The 19,922-nt window shown below is 43.5% G+C and overlaps 1 protein-coding gene across 3 annotated transcripts in view; it reads left to right on the top strand.

Moving 5' to 3' along the window:
- The window catches only part of SMAD7 (SMAD family member 7), a 46,622-nt gene that overhangs the window by 7,556 nt on the left and 19,144 nt on the right, over positions 1-19,922 (top strand). Inside the window, exon 3 of one of the 3 annotated variants that reach the window (XM_044431217.1) lies at positions 5,574-5,645. The exons of 1 other annotated variant lie outside the window; for it this stretch is intronic. In XM_044431217.1, the coding sequence (XP_044287152.1) occupies positions 5,574-5,645 (72 nt within the window). Of the gene's footprint in view, positions 1-5,570; positions 5,646-19,922 lie in introns of all 3 variants that reach the window. One more of the 3 variants, XM_044431216.1, reaches the window with a different exon arrangement.

Raw genomic sequence — 19,922 nt, 5'->3', positions numbered from 1 at the left:
GGCCACCTGCTGGTCATCACTTCCTTAGTCCAAGGACAACCGGAGCAGAGTGTTCTTCAGGGCAAGGAATGAGGAAGCCGCTCCTGGAAACTTCTCCAGCTGAAGGATGGGGCTGGGCTGGCTTTCCTGTTACTGTGAGATGCTTTCCGAGTGGCGGAAGATGCACCTTCTAGGGCCTTGTATTCCCCTGCCAGTGGATGGGCAGTCCCATTCAAGTGTGCAGTCCCGGTGACAAGGAAGGGTTACTTGTTTCAGATCTTGCAATTTATGTTGCCGGATCCTGTGGTTATTGGCTCTGAAGTAAACCCCCTGAGTACATTCAGGCTGATTCCCAAGGAAGTGAGCCCGCAAACACGTTTGCACGCAAGTTCTCTCAAAGCCAGGAAGGCTTACTGGCTGAGGTATCCAGTGATTTTAATTCTTTTAAAAAACATTGTTTGTTTGCTAATTGCTAATTGCTATCTGTGTTGCACAGATGAAGGGAATCTGGAAACAGTGGTGAATAGCCGTTGGAAAGAATGGCAAAGGTTATGCCATTTGGTTTCCGGTAAAGATGCTAGGATAAATCTATTAGTGGGAATTTAAACATCCACTCTGCTTTTGCCCGGGCCTCATTCTCACTTGGTAGAGTGATATATTTATTCATTAGCAAGTGTTGACATAAGGTAGCAAAACTGTGTGTAAACAGAGAAAGCCACAGAACTTGAATGTGCCATTTTGAAAGGGAAAGTTCTCTGTATTGGCCAATGGGAAGTGATTAATGGAGCCAATCGGAAATGTTGGGGGGGGGGAGACCTTAGTTGCTCAACCCAAAGTCCCCCTCCCCTCTGCGAAGTCCATTTGGCAGTCGAACTCTGATATTGTAACACGTGGAACCATGGAGACAAAAATATCCCATAAGTCTGTCATTGCAGGTGGTTATTACAACCTCTGACTCCTATTTAACTTCCTGTTTAATCGAGGCCATTGTGAGGAGAGAGTGAATGAGTGAGTGATATACAGTGTCTGCATATCATTTGTCTTTCTGCTGCAAATGTCAGTTTCCCCTCTTTTCTGAATGTCTGTGTTTGTTGCTAACTTGGCGAAGAGGTAGAACTAGCTGTGTTTTAGAGTCACACGCCAGGAAGTTAGTGCTTCTGTCCTGGTTGTAGAAAACCATCAACTATATTAAGAAGAATGCTGATTGTTGCCTTGGATGAGTCTTTCCCAATCTGGTACCCTCCAGATGTTTAGAATAACGCCTCCTAGGGTTCCTGATCATTGTCTATGCCAGTTCAGATTCTTGAGAATGGAATCCCAAAACTTCGGTAGGGTGCAAGACTGGGAAATATTAGGGTTAGGGTTGCAACCTATTGCAATTATACTGAGTTTCATTCCCTTTCATTTTGAAGTACTCTCACTAAATGGGGTAAAAAGCCCGTCTAAATCTGCAGGTTCAGTGGGGGAAGACAGGGAAGCCTGTGCCACTCCTTCTGCCCTGCTCTGAATGAGCAGAATTCTCTGAATTTGGGAGATTCCAGTAACTGAGGATGCAAGGACTTGCATGGTCTTGCAGGACTTGCGTAGTCCTCCTGGGTGAGCAAATAACAGGTAGGTTGTCTATTGGCCTCTGCCTAAAGACTGTTGATCTTTCCTCCCACCCCCAGTTAAGTTTTTCCTGACTAAAGGAGAGGTTGATGGGCTTATTTTCACTTACCATGGTGCTGGAGGCTATCTGGTTTTCTTTGGGAAAAGAGGCAAGAGAGGTAATGGACTGGGTCAGGGCACCATCATGGCAGGAGAAACTGGATGCACGGAATCTTTGTATGTCAAAAAGTTTTAATTGGAGGGCCGTATGAGGACATCTTTGGTGGAACAGATTGCTGAACAAGATGGCTGCTTGTGATCTGTTGGTGTATTTAATTAGGGTCAATAAATATTAGCAATTGTGGGCTATGCACTGGTCAGGGTTAAAGTAGTAATCAAGGATGAGAATTTCAGAAAAATGATCTCATGTGAGAATCCACGAGTAGAAGTATTTCCTGAACAGTAAATTTGAACCATTGCATTTGCAAATATTCATGTCATAAAAATAATTTAAACTTTTAGGATTCAGCACTGGAGGGCCAAATTTAAACCAACTCTAAATGGAAATGAAACTTATTGGCTTAGGGATGTCTCAATGTTGTTGGATCTGGCAACACAAAATCTAGGGAAATTTTTCCTAGATGACATGCCTGTGGAGGTAGCTTGCCCATGGTTCTTTGCTCAGGTGGAAACATTCTAAGTGCCCCAAATCCAAATTGGTGCTTCGGAATCCAAAACCTTTTCCAGACTGTTCTTGATCTGGCTACTGACATCTGGAATTCCATTTGGGACAAAAATACTTGGATCCTGTGCTGTGGATTTGAATTGCATATGCCTCTGAATGATGTCCCTAATGGGGATAGACCTTTAGAAATATAAATTTAGAGAATCTTACAACAACCTAATAAGATAAGCAAATGTTTATCAACAGATTGGTTTTGTAGAGAGTTTAGGTAAGGCAAGTAAGTGAATCAGAAATGCTGTGTGTGGCTATCAAGAAAGAAATATCAATTTGTGGTGGTAGAAGGTTTTGCAGAGGTGGCAGGGAAAGGACTGGTTGCTGTTGTGTGTTCCAGAGGATGCTGTAGGGTTCTCTTGAAATCTGGTGTCAAATCACTGATAGACACACATTCATGTGTCATTTTATTCCTTTTGCATTTGATTATTCTAGAGTTGGTGGCTGGCCGCTGGATGTGTGGACCGGTCCCCAAAAAGGAATAATATATGAAGTGATACAGGAGTTCAGTTTGTGTTGTTAGGTCCCGTGTTAGGCGATTCACACATGTAAGACACCACTTCGTCTTGTAATAATCTTGAGAACGAACCTCGAAGTTTGGGAGACACATGGTACCGTCCAAGGAATTCCAGAGCACTGCACATGTTACTTTTCTCAATGGTGGAAGAGCGACGTGTGCCAAAGAGCTAGACTTGGAAAAGCACATGCACTAAGGAAAATCAACATGAATTCATTATTATGTTAGTTGGACCACAAATTTGCCTCTGAAAGTAGACTACTTAAATAAAGGCCATCACTTTTTTGAGCTACTGATTCAAATGGTAATTTTGTTTTGGGTATTGGCTGACACATTGAAAATAAGTGCATGCAAGTTTCTTATTCATGAAATCAAACTGTAGTGGAGCTAACTGAACTCCAGAGTAAGAAGAGGGGGTCTTTATACTAACATCTCATGTCACTGACAGCCTTTAAGGGGTAGAAGCAACATTTTTCAGAATGGTTGACTGGGAGAGGAAGGCTTACATTGTTTTGGCCTGGAATACAGTCGATATAAAAGAGTACAAATCGAGGGACATACCCTTTTGTGAACAGTAGCTCAGCTGGAAGGGATGAATGCTGTTGGCATGGACCTAGAGCAGCTTTCGCCGACTTGGTGCCTCCCAGATGTGTTGGAGCCTCTTTGCCCCTTCCACTTTGGAAGGTTAATCTAGAATATCCAACTTAATTGTTTCTGTCACACAGACTAGTAGTAATCTCTTGCCTATCCCATTTGTACAATTCATCCTATAGAATATTGCTGGTCTTTTGATGTATGTATCACATACGCATCCTGCCTTTCTGTTCAGCCCAGGGTGAGGTACATGACACGCCAGTTTCATTTTATCTCTGTGTTAGCCCTGCAAAGTGGGCTGGACTGGAAAATGAGGACTGGCCCAGGATCACCCAGTTTGCTTCCTGGCTGAGCAGGGCTCCGCTCCCTGGACTTTTTGGGCTGGGTTCCTCACACTATCTCATTCTTCCAGTGACTAGCTGTGGGCAGAGGAATGGCTATAACAATACGCTTTAGTGTTTCAAAGAACTGGGTCAGGTACTGGCGTTTGTTTCATTTTAATCTGTGGGTTGGATGGAGAGCATCTAGTATCCAACTCCTTTCCTCACTTAGCTGGTGTCTCTGTCTTCTATTCTCATTGGTTTCTGGAACTCAAAAAGGCAACTCAGACCTCATTTGGCAGGATGACCCTCTGTGCTGACTTAGGGGACTCCAAGCTGCATAACCTGAAGTATCAAGAAGGGGAAAGTGTGTATAGCCGTGCAGTATATACTGTATCCCATGTAGACCTAGGGCTGGAAATTGTATGGCACCAGGGAGCTTATTATGGGCACTCCATGCTTTAAGCACAGTTTCACTGTGTTCAGAGAAAAATCTTAATCTCTTCTACTTGGTTCCTGCTGGTGGAAGCTTCAAACCAGATGCTCTGCAGACAGAAAAAGCTTTCCACCCAAACCTGATCCTTGGACAAGCTGGGAATCATAAATGAAGAACAAAATCTGGTTCACTTTTCCAGCTTTGTGTACAAGCAGCAAAGTAGGAATCTTGGTTCAGGCAGAATGTGAATCTTGTACTTGCTGGTGAGTTCCTGCTTTCACCACTTCTGCTGAGAGGAGGAGTCAAGAGCAAAAACTCATGAAATGTAAACTGGGATTCTCTGGAATGTTGGCTTACCATTTTGTGCAAATGTCGCCATCGTTATCTATTGGATCCCCTTGTTCCCTCTCTAAAGTGATCCAGGCCTGGGTGAGAACTAGATTCTTGATAAGGCAATCTTTAAATGAAGCATTTGAAGCAGAACAAGATGAAAAGTGTCTCATTAAAAAGGGAGTTTGATTTCTTTCTTTCTTTTTAAGAAAGTTGTTTCCTTAAAACACAGAAAACACTGTACATTTAGAAAGTGTATCATATACAGTATTTTACAAGTAACTCAATTTCCTGTCTGCCCCATTGTTTTCAGTTTGATTAAGTGTATCCTGTTAAGCTTGTATATTCCTGTTCAGGGTTATACTTGACTCTGATAAAATGAGATTACGCAGGGTCATATGCACATATCACACACACACGCACGACTCTTTTTCAGTCTGTTCTGTGGGGTGAGTTCTTGGAAAACAACTTCGAGGGGTACCTGTCTTTCAGCATCTTTTTGCAGTTAATCATACATGCCCTAACTTTGTATAGTCATAAGCCAGGTTGGCAATTCATGTTTCAAAATCTGGCTCCGGAAATACTGAACAAGCAAACAAGTGGGCACATTTTAAAGAAACGTTTTGGAAAATATTGAAATGTGAATGCCTTCTTTCTCCTTTTTGCATTGTCAACTCGGTACCAGCTCAGCTCAGATTCCCTCTGATCTTGATCTACAGCTTAGGCATGGCAAGTTGGATTTCAATAAGGAGCCACTAGCAAGAAAACAAAGCCCGCCCAACAAAAGAAAGAGGGCTGGGGGTGGGGAGAGATGATTCCAGCCAGTCTATAATCTTGTGCTCATTGACTAATGTGATTAAGTGGCACACTGGAGCCTAGACATGGGTGATGAGTTAGGGTGGATATATCATGAAGAATTGCACTGTCTCTGTGCAGACAATTAGTAATAACTTCCTACTAAACCCTGAGGAATGTGCTTCATTTGGCTGGAGACATTGTTTGCAGTGAACTCTGTTTTTTTAGGTGGTACGTCATGCTTATTTCTTAATTCATTTCCCTTTTCTGTTGCAGCAGGTTGTCCAGATTCTGTGCCTTCCTCCACTGAGACAGGGGGAACTAATTATCTGGCCCCTGGGGGGCTTTCAGGTAAGAAACAGGATTTCACTTGTACCTGTGCTGATGTACATTTTAAAAAACACACACACGTGTAGAAGGCTCAGCCTTCAGTGCCTTAGAAGGCGGCTGCTGCAGTGGTGAACAGAGTAATTTGCAGTGCTGTAGCATCCTAGAAGGGGAGGAGGTCCCACTGGGAATTAGTGGCATGGATCCAGCTAGCACCCAAGAACTGAGGTTTCTGGGAAGCAGGAGGAATGGAGTTGTCCGAACCTTTCCGATAGATGATGGATCTCCAGTTGTCAAGCACTAGATGGTGGTGGAAGGAATCTGAACCCCCATCAGATGCCTCGAATCAGTTAAGTTTCTTCTTTGGTTGTTGTCTAACGAGCTCAGACATAATTTCATAGAATGTTACAACCACAACTGGTAACAACTATTTTAGGCTCCTGTGAATTTAACACCTGATCTTAGGTATGCTGCATGCACAGGGCTGAAAAGCAATTTTGTTTTTGTGGATATCAGTCTCTTACCCCTAGGAAGTCAAGTGAACAGTTTATTTGGATTTTCCAGGCTTTGGTGACCACCAAATATTGCTTGTGCAAGATTTTGCTAATGCTAGCTGGCTAGCTAGGGCCAGAATGCCTCCAAGGTAACATACATATACTTAGCATCCTCCAAATGGCAGCTTTCAAACAAATCTAAATAATACATAATACGATTTCTTTAAAAAATTATGTGGAGTGTCCTTCTCAAACTGGTGCTAGCCAGCTGCTTTGTGTATTACTGCAAACTTTTATGCACAGTGTTTTATGATCCTAGGCTGAGCCTTTCTGGCTGTAGTGGCAGCAAGAAGCATGCCATTTGCACCCGAATATATCCAGTGTTAAGCACTGGTTATAATCCTAGACAAAGGCTGCTGGTAGACTGGCGACTCCAGCACAGCACTTAGCTGAGGGCACTAACTACTTACATGATTTATGTACAGAGAGCTAAATTATATGCTGTCCCCAGGATGGGTGTGTCAGAACAGACTCCTGCTTTTTGTAAGGCTGCAAGTTCAGGCTGGATTTTGGTGATCGAGGTAGGGTGTAAGACATTTTGGTGGTTTATAACTTGATGCATGTATAGATGCATGTACCTGAAAATGGCCAGATCCCTGGGGAGAATATGAAAAAGAGAATCTTCAGACACCGCTTCTGAGGAAGAAGCATGAAAGGTCTGGCTTGGAAAGCTGTTGTCCTCCAAGATCCCTTTGACTTCTAACTTCCTTGTAATGTTTATGGCTGCAATTCATGCGCAGTTAGAGTGCTTAAATCCCATCAGAATCTGTACAGCCCAGCCTTTTACTCTTCTAGGAAGTGACTTTATGTGAAAAGCCATCTTGTCTCGCTTTCCTTCTATTTGTGAGACGCTGCCTCTTGGAATGCCAAGCACAGCCCCTAAAATGTTATTATTTTTTATTTTTTACAAATGCCAAAACAATACCTGTCTGGGCTCATGCACCTTTTGGAAGGTTATTTTCCTTTGCCCAGGTTTTCCTGGCTTGATTTATGGTTTGTGGAATGGTTGTGCTCCATTCATTAGGCTATGTCTGGAATGTTGGGCTATGTCAGCTCTCTTCTAAGTGTGCGTTTCTCTCCAGGAATTATATTCAGCATGACTGTATTTACGTGAACCTTGTTTGCTTTCCTTTCAGCATAATATATATCCTGCCTGTGTTATTTGAGAGGGGAGGATTCTGTTTGTTCAAAACACCTTAATGAGAATTAATCAAATGAGCAGGAGAAGAGGGAACGATTCGAGGACCAAGTTAAGGCTGCCCTTTCTCCTCTCTCTTCTTTTAAAGCGAGCTTCAGTTCTAATTGTTAAACTGGGCAGGCCTTCTTGGAAAGCTGACCTTATGGAAGAAACAAAAATGTCAGTTTCAAACCGAAAAGAACGAATTAGAACAATACAATAGGGATGTTAGGTGATTTAAAGGAGGAGAAAAAATTGAAGTATGCAGGAGGGTGGGGTTCCGCAGGATACCACATGAAATAGCTTTTAAAGGGAGCCTCTTTTTGAAATGTCTGTACATTGATAGCATCTTGATCTGTCTGATCTGCTACTGAAAGGGAGGGAAAGAGGGGCCGCGAGAGGAAATAACATAGCGTGCCTGTTGGTGGAATGCTTTCGTAAAGGGCTCTCTAGGTAACAGATAGAATTAGTACAAGGTGCTTTCAGCCAGGGTCTCTGGCAACTGTGCTCAGCACTCAGAGCTCCTTGAAGTAGGTCCAATATTTCTGCTGTGTTGCTTTAGTGAGTCAGAGCTTTAGAGGGTCAGAGAGTAAAATTCCCCCAAATAAAAGGAGAATCTTTTAAGAACGTGTATTATTTTTACTTCATACTTTGTAGATGCTCAGTTTAAGGAGGGAAGGGGGATGTTTCAGCTCACAAAGGAAATCGTAAGCTACATAAGCTCTGAAACAAAAGCTGAATGTCACCACACGAAAGAGCATTTGTTTTGAATTTTGCCTGATTTGTTATTAACCCCACTGCAAACCTCTGAACATTTCCTAACTGGAGAGACTGCAGAAAGTCAGAAAGAAAACATAAAGGGCACTATATGGCTGCAGTTCAGTGTTTTTGAAGTTCTATTGATTTCAGTGGCGGGGCTTTTAGCACATGCTTAATTCGGAACTCATTGAAAACATAAAGTGCTTAAAGGTGCTTAACTTTGGTTGGATGGTGCCCAGGGTTTCTACAGTTTTCCTAAGCCAACTTTCTTTTCTCTTTAAACATTTGAGATAGCTCATTGGAGAGAGTGTTTAAACAGGACTTTTAACGAGCTGTTGTCAGGAGCATTTAGGATGCTATTTTTATCTGCAAGGAAAAGTCCTAATAACTAAGTTTAAATATGGGATGATTCACAGAAAATTACATGTGCTCCTTCCTTTTCTCTCTTTCCTCTCAATGTATTTTTTAAAAAAGATAAATCAGTTGCCTTTGCACCTTTTCCCAAGAGACTGTGAGATGGCTTCTGCAAGTTATTAACTGCCACCTTGAGGTAGAAAGAGTTGCTGGGAGACCTTTTTTACTGATAGGTGGTGCACCTCACAGATGAACGATGACGTAAAATAAGAGCAGATTTACATATTACACTTTAGAAAGGCATAGAGCAGATGATTGGAAGGCCAGAATTATATATGTTAGGGTGCTTTTTGCACACGGAAAGGGAAATACATGGAACAAAGCATTAATGGTGGAGTTCTCCATGGAGATTTGCTGTTCATAATGATTCACCATCACTCAAGGGAATGGCCACCAGCTCATTGGGCAAATTCATGGAGGACAAGCCTGCTGTGTAGCCATTAAACCTAACAACTAATTGGAACTCTGAATCTCACTTGCGTGGTAGCAGGAGAAACCATGAACGATCGCAATCCCATTCGTTCCTTGCTTGTGAAATTTTGCAGCCCTCCCACTGGCCACTCCGGATGATAGTGTTGGAATGGATGGGCCTTGCTTGCATTTGGCAAGACTGTACCTGCCTCCTCCTCAAGATGAATTTCTTGGGTGTACATAATGTGAAAGGAACATTAGCACGTGCCTGCATTTTAGCAGGCACACATGGGTCTGAAATGCATAACTGCTGAGATCAAAATGGGTTGGATCCAGACTTAGTCACGCTTAGAGTAAACCTGCTGAAAGAGATGGGAGTCAGTCAGTCATGACTTTTGTTAGTTTCAGTGGGTGTACTCCAAGCATAACAAAGTAGGGAACCTACGCCATGCATTGATGAGACTTCTCACACAGACTCTTTTAAAGAGTGCTGCCTGGCTGTTTCGGGACAGGGGAAAAGGGTGATTTTGTGAACTTTCATTAGCCTAGTACCTTGCCATCTGATTGTCCGTTTGTGCAGCAAAATATGGAATGACTTCCAAAGTCATCTTGTGTTGTCCAAGACGGAAAGGTTTCTGGCTCTGGAATATGGCTTGTTATCTCTTTCTAACAAGTGCTATGCAGTCATCAAAGTCGAGGGATCTTAAAGATTTTTGGTTGGCCAAAGCTGTTCTGTGAGACTCAGGTGCAAGAGATCATGATTTGTTGTAGTGAGACGTCAAACCAGCTCACCCCGTTTCCCCATTCCCTCTGTTTCTACTGGGTATTAACTGTTAAGAGGGCATCTTGAAACGGTGGGAAGCAAAACGGTGTGTTTCGTGTGCGTGCACACGCGTGCATAATTTACCCGAAGAATTCAGAAGGGCTTAGTGTTTGCTTTAAGGGATGCCTTTTAGAGCTGCAAAATTATTTCATTCTGCGTCGTGTGTCTGCAAGTACTTTCCCTGCTGAATGCCGAAGGTGTGTGGCTAAAGTTGCCCAGAGGATGTGGGAGAGTGACCAGCATGGAATGATGAGAGAAATACATGTGGGGGGAGAGGGAGAGGGAGAGAGACGCTGCCCAAGTGTTTCCCCCTTGAAAATAACCCATCTAAGTCTGTCTTTCACTTGTTATGTTTGCTGTTTTCCTTCCTGGCTTCATTGGAGTTGCGTGGTTCCAGCTAATGAATAAGGCTCAGTTCAGGGTGGGAGGAAGGCCTGGAGCCTGGAGCCAGTGACTTGATTCTTTTGGCAAGGGAAGAAAAAGAGAGAGAGAGAGGGAGACAGAAATATGTGTGTGTGTGTGTGCGCGCGCGTGGAGCTGAATGCAAAAACTTAATCCTGTGGGGGTCCGCGCGAAGGAACTGGTTCCGCCAGAAGTGACCTTTAATTTACTCGGTGCTGCCCCTTTGTGTCATATGTGGCATTCGGAGGGGGGGAAGCAAGGAGGAAGAGGGTGGGAGGGTAATCCGAGGGCTTTGGAGGAGAGGAGGGAGAGAACCTGGACTGACTGGCCAAATTAAGTTTCTAGGATCTAGTTTTAACTATGTTTTCTTAAAGGAGGATCATTCCAAAGGCTAAAACCTCAACAGAGAAATGCAGGGAGTAAGTATGTGGCTTGGATCTATTTTTTTCTCCTTCCATCTCAGCTAATCCTTGTCTCCTGAGGGAAAGCATTCACTCATTGCCTCTTTTTTTACAATCCTTCCCAAGCTTTGGTCCAGCAGCTTCAGCCCCTCTCCCACCCACGTTATTCAAGTGTTGCCTATCTGTCTTTTGGGCAGAGGCGGATTCATATGACTGTGGGCTCCAGGACAGCTATTAGGGTGGCTTCCTAGGGTGTCATCACCCCACTTTTTGCAGGCAATGATAATTCTGGTTAAAGAAGGCATAGTTTATTAAAATCAAATGCAAAGCAGGTTTACATGAAAGTCAAAACAACATTGAGGTATTTCAAGACAAAATGGATTCTTGGAGTGAGTTCCCATCCTTTACTGGAATTCCTTGGTACTCAGTAGAATATGGTTGGAATATGTTTGATTGACCCAACTGTTCCTTGTTTACAGCAAAGGTAGAAAAAATGGGCATATATTTCTTGATATAGATACTTTTACACTGAAATTACATTGCAAAGTTGGAAGCAGAGAGACAGTTTTGCAAAATGCTTCTTTTTCATCTTAATGAAATCACGCAATTTCTATACATCCTTGGCAATAAATGCACTACCTTGTATTGGTCCCTGAAAAAAAAATGGAGATAAAATCTTAATCATTTGGCCAGTATCCACTTGTGCTGGCATATTAACAGAATGCCCCATTGCATTTGAAATTACACACTAATCTTTACTAGAAAGAAGGGTTTTGTGTGAAGTTGTACTGATGTTTTCCAGCAAGACTGGCGCAAGATACTTTGAAGTCTGAAACAAAGGGTAAAACAGCACTCCCTGTTCCAAAAGCCGACAAAATTTGACTCACATTTGTATCTTACTTTGAGAACTGTATCTTATTAAGAACGGTGTGTGTCCTGAGGGCAGCAAGCTGGCTTATGGGACCAAGGGACATGCACAGCAGTATCTTCCAACACCTCTGTATCTTCCAACACCTCTGTATCTTCCAACACCTTGCTGCTCTTCTCTGCCACTCAGCATCTGCTGTCTAATGCAAGAGGTTCACTTTGTCTGGCATTACTCTCCTATTCAGATCTGTGGAACAAAGCTAGCATTTTATCAGAGCAGAATTTTTTCTCTTAAAAACACTTGGGTTGTGCAAACACTCACCTTAAATATTGTGAGTGTCTCCCCACATTGTCTCCCCTAGGCTGCAGCTTCTCTAGCACTGTTAATTTGCTGGCTGTTCAATTAAACTTTTGTCTTAGATTAGTCACATGAACGGGCAACCTGTAACGAACAGGATGGGTTACGTAGCCACTCTGCCTTGGCTTGTGTGATGTCATTGGGGCAAATGAGGGCAATTGAGATAAGTGAGGTCAGTGAGAATGTATCAGCAAGTGTTTCACAAAAGGTGCTGAAAAATCACTGAAAAGGAAAGTGTGGTTTTTGGCACTGCCTGAAATTAGTTTTAGCTCTGCTTTAATTTTGGGTCACTTAAAAGACAGCACTGGCTTATGCCATCAGAGTTGCGGTCTTAATCATTTCTGTTCCTCGGAAAGCACCGTCTCCGCTTTATTTTGAAGGCAGATATGAGATGTACAAGTCACTGGGTGTGTTGTGATGGCACAGGGCAGCTGGGTGCATCTTGTGCCCTGTTTTTGCAAAATAGGACCCATCTTATTTAATGCATATGTTTAATTCCAGTCCATCTTTTACTTCAAAGCTCTGTAAGGCAACTAGCTGCTGTTCCATTATGAAATAGCAAACGGGCCTGGAATGTTTCACTATGCCTTTTGATCCCTGATGGTATTTGTGTCAGCAATGGAGAGGTGAAAACGCATACACTCTCACAAATAGGCAATTTTTCCACAATACAAGTTCAGGCCTTGGCCTTCTTTGTGACCCAGTTTCGCTGCTCCTTCTTCATACCTGTGAGCGCACACATCCTGGCCACATTTCTAGAGTGAGAAATGATTTTACCCAGATGATTAGAGCTGGATGATTTTACCCAGATGAATCTCAATTTGCTTTTTAATGCCCTTTCCTTTAGTGGAGAAATTGCCTTATTCACAATCCCAGCATCCAGTTTACCTTAACTGGAGGCACGTCCTGAAGCCACCGTGGTTGTCTGTATCTTTAACGCCAACTCTGAAAAAGGCTTTCCTTCCCTTTCCCAGCCTTTATTCAGCCCTTGTTTAATCTCCCGTCCCAACGAGAAATGCCTGCCTCTCCTTACAGATGGGTTTGCACATGGCCTTGTATGGTACGTTCCCTTTAATGCTTGCATGGAAAGAGGCTCGTTATACGGGGAATTAGCTTGTACTTAGGCCTTATTAAATGGCTTACCTAAAAACTCAGGTCTGTCCGCAAAAGGACAAGGTTATCGGGGGTTAACGCTAAGATGACAGCAATGGAGCCTTTGAAGCAAAACGGGGCTGCCTGCCAGGCGAGCCTCTCACACATCATCTGACCGTAGCAGTTATGAAGCCAGGCCAGCAAAGTGAAGAGAGCGACGGGCCGTTGGCCAGCCACCCCGTGTCGTTTTTGGCCTCTGACACTTTATTCTAGCTCCTCTCCCTGCTCTCCCTCCTGCTCTCTCTAGCTTTGCCTTCCATTGGAAGGCGTGCATGTCAGAAATCTGCAAACTGGGAGGGAATCTCTAGGCAACGTTTTGCATGTCTTTTGTGCAGTCCACCAAACTTCCTCTCAGGGAGTCCTGCAGATCGGACACACACGGTAATTTAAAATCTGCCACCTAGCCGAGTAGAAAGCACTGGCGGGAAGTCAAAACTCTTTTGACAGCTTTTTATTTTAAAACTCTTTCCGAAATCTTAATTTAGAACCTGTGTGTGGATTTCAGTGAAGTGGAAGAAAGTAAACCCATGTGCCATTCTTAGTGAGTTTTTCGTTGCAATGCACATGGGCTCTTCCTGGTTCAGTCCCCATTCAGTTATACAGGCTGTGTCAAATGTGTCTCAAAACTTTTACCTTATTACTCCAGCTAAACTAGTGGGACAAACAACATAATCCTATGAATGTCTATCTGGAAGTACATCTGACCAAGTGCATTAGAGCCTATTCCCAAGAAAATGTCCATAGTATCATAGCCTGTGTCCCATTGAAACCACTGGAAGATCATTGCAACTAATTTACATTTCATTGCTTTTAAGGGAACTAACCATAGCTGGATTACAGCCATTAATAATAATGGCTTTTCTTGATGTTGGTTGCAGGGAGAAAGAAAGGAGGTTACACATTTTATCAGACACAGCCCCGCTATAAGGAACCACACAATTTTTGCATGTTGCAATACGATATCTGTATTTTTGCCCAGTCATTTTAATTTTCCCCAAATTACAGACTTTAAAATTAAAAATTTCTGTCCAAACAACTATATCGCGCTATCCTTTTAAAAGACTGGCCTAACTAATGGTGTGAGTGTGACTTTATTTATGTATCTGCCTGCTAAATAAAATTTGCCCAAAGGAAGTGGTGAGAATTTTATCACATGAGATGGTTTACTTCTGCATGTGGAGCCAGATGGGTAACTTTAAATAGGTGCGGTTGGAGAGAAGAGCTAGTGAGTTTGCATGAGAGAGCTAAAGGAAGTGGCCATGCTAGGAATCCTCCCATCTGCACAGCATCTCAGATGCCTCAGTACAGGCACTTTCCATTCTCGACATCCCTGTTCTCTATAAATAACAGATTTCGGCCTGGCTCAGACCCTTGCCAGGGCAGTGGTTGTCTTCATTTGGTGGCGAAGCCGCTCAACTGGCTGTAGCGTAAGGGGTGACACGGGGCTCCAAACAGAGACCCCTCCTCTCCTCTCCTTCTTCCTTTTCGGGGGTGCAAAATGAAGGGAGTGCTCCTAGGTTGCATCGTGTGGCGTGTTGTGTTGCGTGAGTGGGGTTTGGAGGGACACATCTGCTTCAGTGCCGAACAATCAACTGGATTAGAAGAAATGGTTTGGAAAGTTGTGTTATAGCCATCTCCTTAAACTGTTAGCTGTGTTGGGGTGTTTTGTGAGGGGTAAAAGTTGATGCATGAGGAGAACCTTTCACTTTCTGCCCTGCATGTGTCTTTTGGCCTGTTCCTGTGGAAGGCACCATTCTGAAGAAGGCTGGTTCTATCTGTGGAAGTTGTCTATAAAACTGACAAACCCTGGTTTTCCAGTGTAGGTTTTCACAGATTCAGGAGTCAGTCCTTTTCAGAAAGTCACTGTCCACAAGTACAGGGTGACAGAAATACATGAGTTTTGCACATTAACCTTTTTCATAATGTCTGAGTAGGGCTCTGGTCTGTGAAAAATGTGCAAGCTTTTAGAAGGTGGCACCTTTATGGGTATCATAACTGACCACAGTGTTCCATGGAGTCACAGAAACCATGGGAGGAATAAACTTTGCTGTGGAAACAGAGCCACATTTTGCTAGGTGAAGTCTGCCTCATGCCACAGTTGATCCAAAACACACAGAAGGACCGGGGGGGGGGGGGGCAAGGTGGCTGTAACACCTTTCTTCCTCCCTGCCCTTCAAAGTACACCTCAGGTAGACCCATTCTCTCTCGCTCCCATTTCCTCTTGCTGTGTTTGCACTGCTTGAAGGATTTAACACGCTCCTTGATTTCCCACCATTTTTGTATCAACTAAAGTTATTCCAGGTTTATCAGCTCAGCACTATCAGTAGCTCATCTGGACGGCGGCTGGGACTCTCATGGAGTGTTGCTGAGGAGATGCAGGTACCTGACCTCTCAGTCCTTTCACCCAAATATTTGGGCCTGGGCCAGAGCCTTATCAGACAGTCTGGCTTCAGAATGATGAAAGTGGAATTCCAACTGGTGCCGTCTTGTAGTGACCTCGGAGTCAGCCATGTAAAAGAAGATGACAACGGCCCAGCCACAGGTCACTGCCAGCAAGCACCATCTTTCTGAGCGGGATTGAATGACCCATGCAGAGCAATCTGGCGGTCTGCCTAGTGTGACAAAGTAGTTTCCTTTATTTCAGTTTATTTTCAGCCCAGTGTTATTAAGTGCAGTTATGTGGCCTTCGTGCAGTTTGTATCACACAAAGAAAGTAAACGAGGTGTTTACCTCCTTAACTTTTTACCCAAATAGCCTGGCTGTGGAGCGGACTGTTTTTTGCAGAGTTCCTTCTAAGGTGTGACTAGGGAATAGTAATGCACTGTTCAGGAACTTCATTGGTATAAACAAAAATGTCGGCTGATGCTGTTATAGGCCACTCTCAAAATGTGAGAACAAAGAGCGCTTGCTTGGCAGCTCTCAGGATCTCTAGCCCCTGGCTTTTAATTAGCTCTTTTATCCAACATTAAAATCTTGGGTGTATTCTTAAATTTTGTTTGCTGTTAAGCTGGAGGGAATGGCTTGAATAATTTAATCACGTGGGTCCAGAATGTCTTTAGAAGAATCAGGGCTTACTGCAAGACTATTTTCACAGAGGTGTCTTAAATGGGATTTACCCCTAGTCTACCTTTTTACCTGGTTGCATTAGTGAAAGGGATTGCTTTCCATACCCAGCTACTGGGAAGGCTTGGATCTTCCCATATGGGCTTTGTGTTCTTTCACTGGCTTTGGGCACAACAAAATCTTTCTGATGTAGGCCTCCTACAGAGTAATTATGTAAATCCGTGATAAAGTCAAACACACCTCATCCCATGTGATGAATACACATGCTCACCTGACATAATTAGTTACTCTTTAACTTGACTCAGGCACACTTTAATCGGTGCAGCCAATGCTCCAGTCCATAAATTACCTGGACTTTCCCGTGAGGGTGTATGTGTGTGTGGTATTTGCGTCTCCTCTCCAACAAGCAAAGTGTGCATTGATGACTGGGCACATAGATTCGTAGGATCTTGCTCCCTCCTTTTTGGGCAGGGTGAGGGGAAAAATCATTGGAAGCCAAGGATGGTACTGGGGTAGAGTTGTCTGTCTTTTATAGGACTGCATCTGTGTGAGGAAGAGGTAGGTTCTGCTCCAGAGAGGCCTGACTAATAGATAAACGGGGGCAAGGTAGCTGAAAACTAATGGGATTCCTCTTGCACATTCCGAATGCTGCACGTTCACTTGGGGATCAGACAAGTGGGCAGGAAAGTTCTTGGAAGCACCTGGGAAATTGGCTCTGTTCACAGGTACTAACTGGTGATGCGGAAGTTGCAGGTACACTGTCTGACTCTGCTGTGGCGTATGTGTAAAGATGGCGGCCAAGGGCCAAGTATGAGGAACTGAATGACAGTCTGGGTCTTGATGGGTATAGTATTCAGTCACGTGCCAAAGGGATCTGGGGCTGCAGCCCAGGGGAGCCTGCATGGGTCTGGGGGAGTGGGCAGCGGGTGGCAGGTAAGCTGTGGCAAAGTGAAGTCAAGGTGATAAGCCCAGAGGAGGGTCAACACCTGTTCTTCCCAGTGAGCCTTTAGCCAACCTGCAGACTTGAATGTTTTGTAGTCAGAGCAAAGATTATCCACTTAACTTAATAAACACTTTGGGAGTGTTTTTGCAGACAAGTGCAAAATGAAAGAGAGAGATAGCACCAGCTTTCATGAGAAGAAAGTAGTTTTCTGCACCACTGTGATGAGATGCCCTGAGGGGGGATGAGATATCTTGATAGCAGGGAGTATTTTGAACACATAATGGTAACTTTCACCCTTGTTCTTAACAGGAAATATTGAAACACAATAGGATATTGCATCATGGCTTTATGAGAAAAGAAAAATCAAGGAAAGGACCAAACAAAGGAAGGAAAACATTAGCGAAAGAGGAGAAAAGGAGGCAAGCTATGGTGGACTCCCCCTTCTAGTATTCAGATGTTCTTGTGGGCCTAAGTTCCAAAGAGAGACTGTTTGAGTACTTGATTTTATTTTTATTATTTCAAAAAATATTTTAATAGCAGGGTAACCTTTACTTGAACGTTGCCCGCCGCCTCCTGTCTCAGTGTACTGAGGAATCTTTTCATGATTTTTCTCTCAGCTTCCTTTCCCAAAAGGCAAGGCAAAGAGAGCTTTTTGGCTGGGAAGCTAATTTTGGTTTGGCTGCTTAGACTTAAAATTCGGGCTCCACCCAGTGTCATTATCTAGGTTTTACCTTGGGGTGGGGGGGTGGAGGAGGGAGGGGGAAACTTCATAAAAATTTGCTCAGCACTTCCTTACCCTTCTAACCTTGCTACACCGAGGAAAAAATTCATGTCTGTTTCGTGTCCCCTTGAACACAACTTAAGCTTATGTGCCTTGAAAGAACGTTAAAACAGCTGAGCTTTTTTTCCAGGAATTCCTTTGAAAGCCTCTTCAATATCTCTCTGTGCATTAGCAAGAACAAAAAAGGAAGCAACTTTTATAGCTGTCCTGGTGAAACTGGCTTGACTATTATAATGTCTGCAAAGAACTAATGCAATTAAATCCATTCTTGTAAAGGGCGGCGGCGGAGCGGGGGGGGGGGGGGGACTTCTCAGGCCAATTATCATGTAATCATGGTCCAAAGGAGCTGATAATATCCTAGCTTGAATGGTGGAAGTCCTGACCTTGGTCCTAAATCATCTTTTTTTTCCTGGGAGTCTAAGATATTAACTATTTCAGTATAAGTATGAATAGAGGCCCAACTGAAGCCAGACAGAACTTTTTGCAGTCTTTGGGTTTTTGTGAATGTTTCCTCAAATCCTAGTATTTTGCAATTTGCTTTTTTTCCCAGGTATGTTTTGACTGTAGGTATAATCTTGAAAAAAGGTGATTGCAGGAGAATAAGACACCAGCAGCAAATAAAAACAAGCCCCACATTTTAAGAAAAACTGATATGCATGATAAATAGAAATGATCAGGCTCATACCAAATCATACCACTATCCCAGCAGTTTGTCGCCAGCCAGATGAAGTGAATACAGAAATGCATCAGCCGGTTATGATGAAGAAGGCATCTGGGAAGTCAGTTGTCTACTGATCCTCAGCGAATATCCCCATTCTGATGTTTAGATAGAAGTATTTTTCCAGGTGCTATTAAAAAGTCATTTCAGAGCGAATAAATGGCCTTCAACTATAAGGTTGGTCCTTACTGGATCCATGAAAAATCCAGATCGCAGTTAAATCCGGTGCAGTTACTGCCTGCAAATGAATATACACCATTTTCCTTGTGATATAATTCCAGTGCGGCTTTTGGCACTTGACAAATTGCCCACTTGGCAACATTGCACAAGTGAGCAAAGAATCCAGAGGCACCATTGTGCTAGGCTTTGCATTTTAACCTCGCCGTCCTTCTTTTTGCTAGATGTGATGCTTTTGCAGTGTAACGGTGGACAGACCCGTTCATCGTCTTTTAGCGTTTCTTTTAGTATTCTGTCCCAGTGCAGAGCCAGCTTCAACACAGAGATCCGGTGCCCTCTGCATGTGGGTCCTGTCCAGAGGCGGGGCTTACGGGCTGAATTTGCAATGAAGTTAGGTGCTGATGAAAGTTCGCTTGTCAGGATTACACATCACTGGGTGTTTGCATCTCATTTGACTAGCCTCTCAATTTCACATGCACCAAGGACCGGATGTTTGTCTAGATTGATACAGCTTCCTTTATTGAATGTGCAGAAACCAGAAACACGTAGCTAGCTAGCTTGCTTGCTAGCTAGTGAAGCAACCTCATCCTTACTCAGAGGGGCTATGGCAAGAATCACAAAAAGCTTGCTTGAAGGTTTTGCCTGCCTGCCTGCCTGCCTCACACTTTCATTTCTGTCTTCAGTCTGGTTTCTAACAGCAGTGGAAGCCTGGGGTCGTAGTTGTCCATGTATAAAGGTTTCCTGATCCTTCAGTGAGTGCCATTTATTACAAAACAGCAGTATGCCACAGCAAGACCATGGAGGCAGTATGCAGAGTTGGAGGTAGCTTCGGTTTTTCTTTTGCTCTTTTTATTTGACTCTCACCCCCCTCACTCCAACATCATCTGTAATTTAAAAATCCACATATTAGCAGCACTCCCTCTGTTGTTCAGCTGGTGCGTCTGAGTGGGTCTGCAGTTTCCCCATATATAATTTTACTTAATCAAGCCTCATAGACCAAGCAGCGCACTCCATGTAGAAGTCTTGTGTCTATAGATGATAGATCGTTCAGGTATTTTGCTAGGAGCCTTTGTGTCTCTGTGGCTGACTGATGAATGATGGACCCTTGGAAAATGAATGTTGATCTTGTTTTATTGCTGAAATGTACGTGGGAGGGAGAAGAGTTTTTGTTTGGTTATGTACAAACAGTTTTGGCCCAGCCCTTGAAAATCCCACTTGCTACTGAAGAGGAGCCCAAGCCAACCATTTAGACATTTTACTAGTGTGACCCTTTCTGTGATAAATTAGCACAAATGAAGAGA

The sequence above is a fragment of the Varanus komodoensis genome, unplaced genomic scaffold, assembly GCF_004798865.1.
Source record: "Varanus komodoensis strain SLA01 unplaced genomic scaffold, ASM479886v1 scaffold22, whole genome shotgun sequence".
Taxonomy (NCBI): Eukaryota; Metazoa; Chordata; class Lepidosauria; order Squamata; family Varanidae; genus Varanus; species Varanus komodoensis.
The sequence above is the reverse complement of the archived record's forward strand: the minus strand, read 5'-3'. Positions and strand labels throughout refer to the sequence as shown.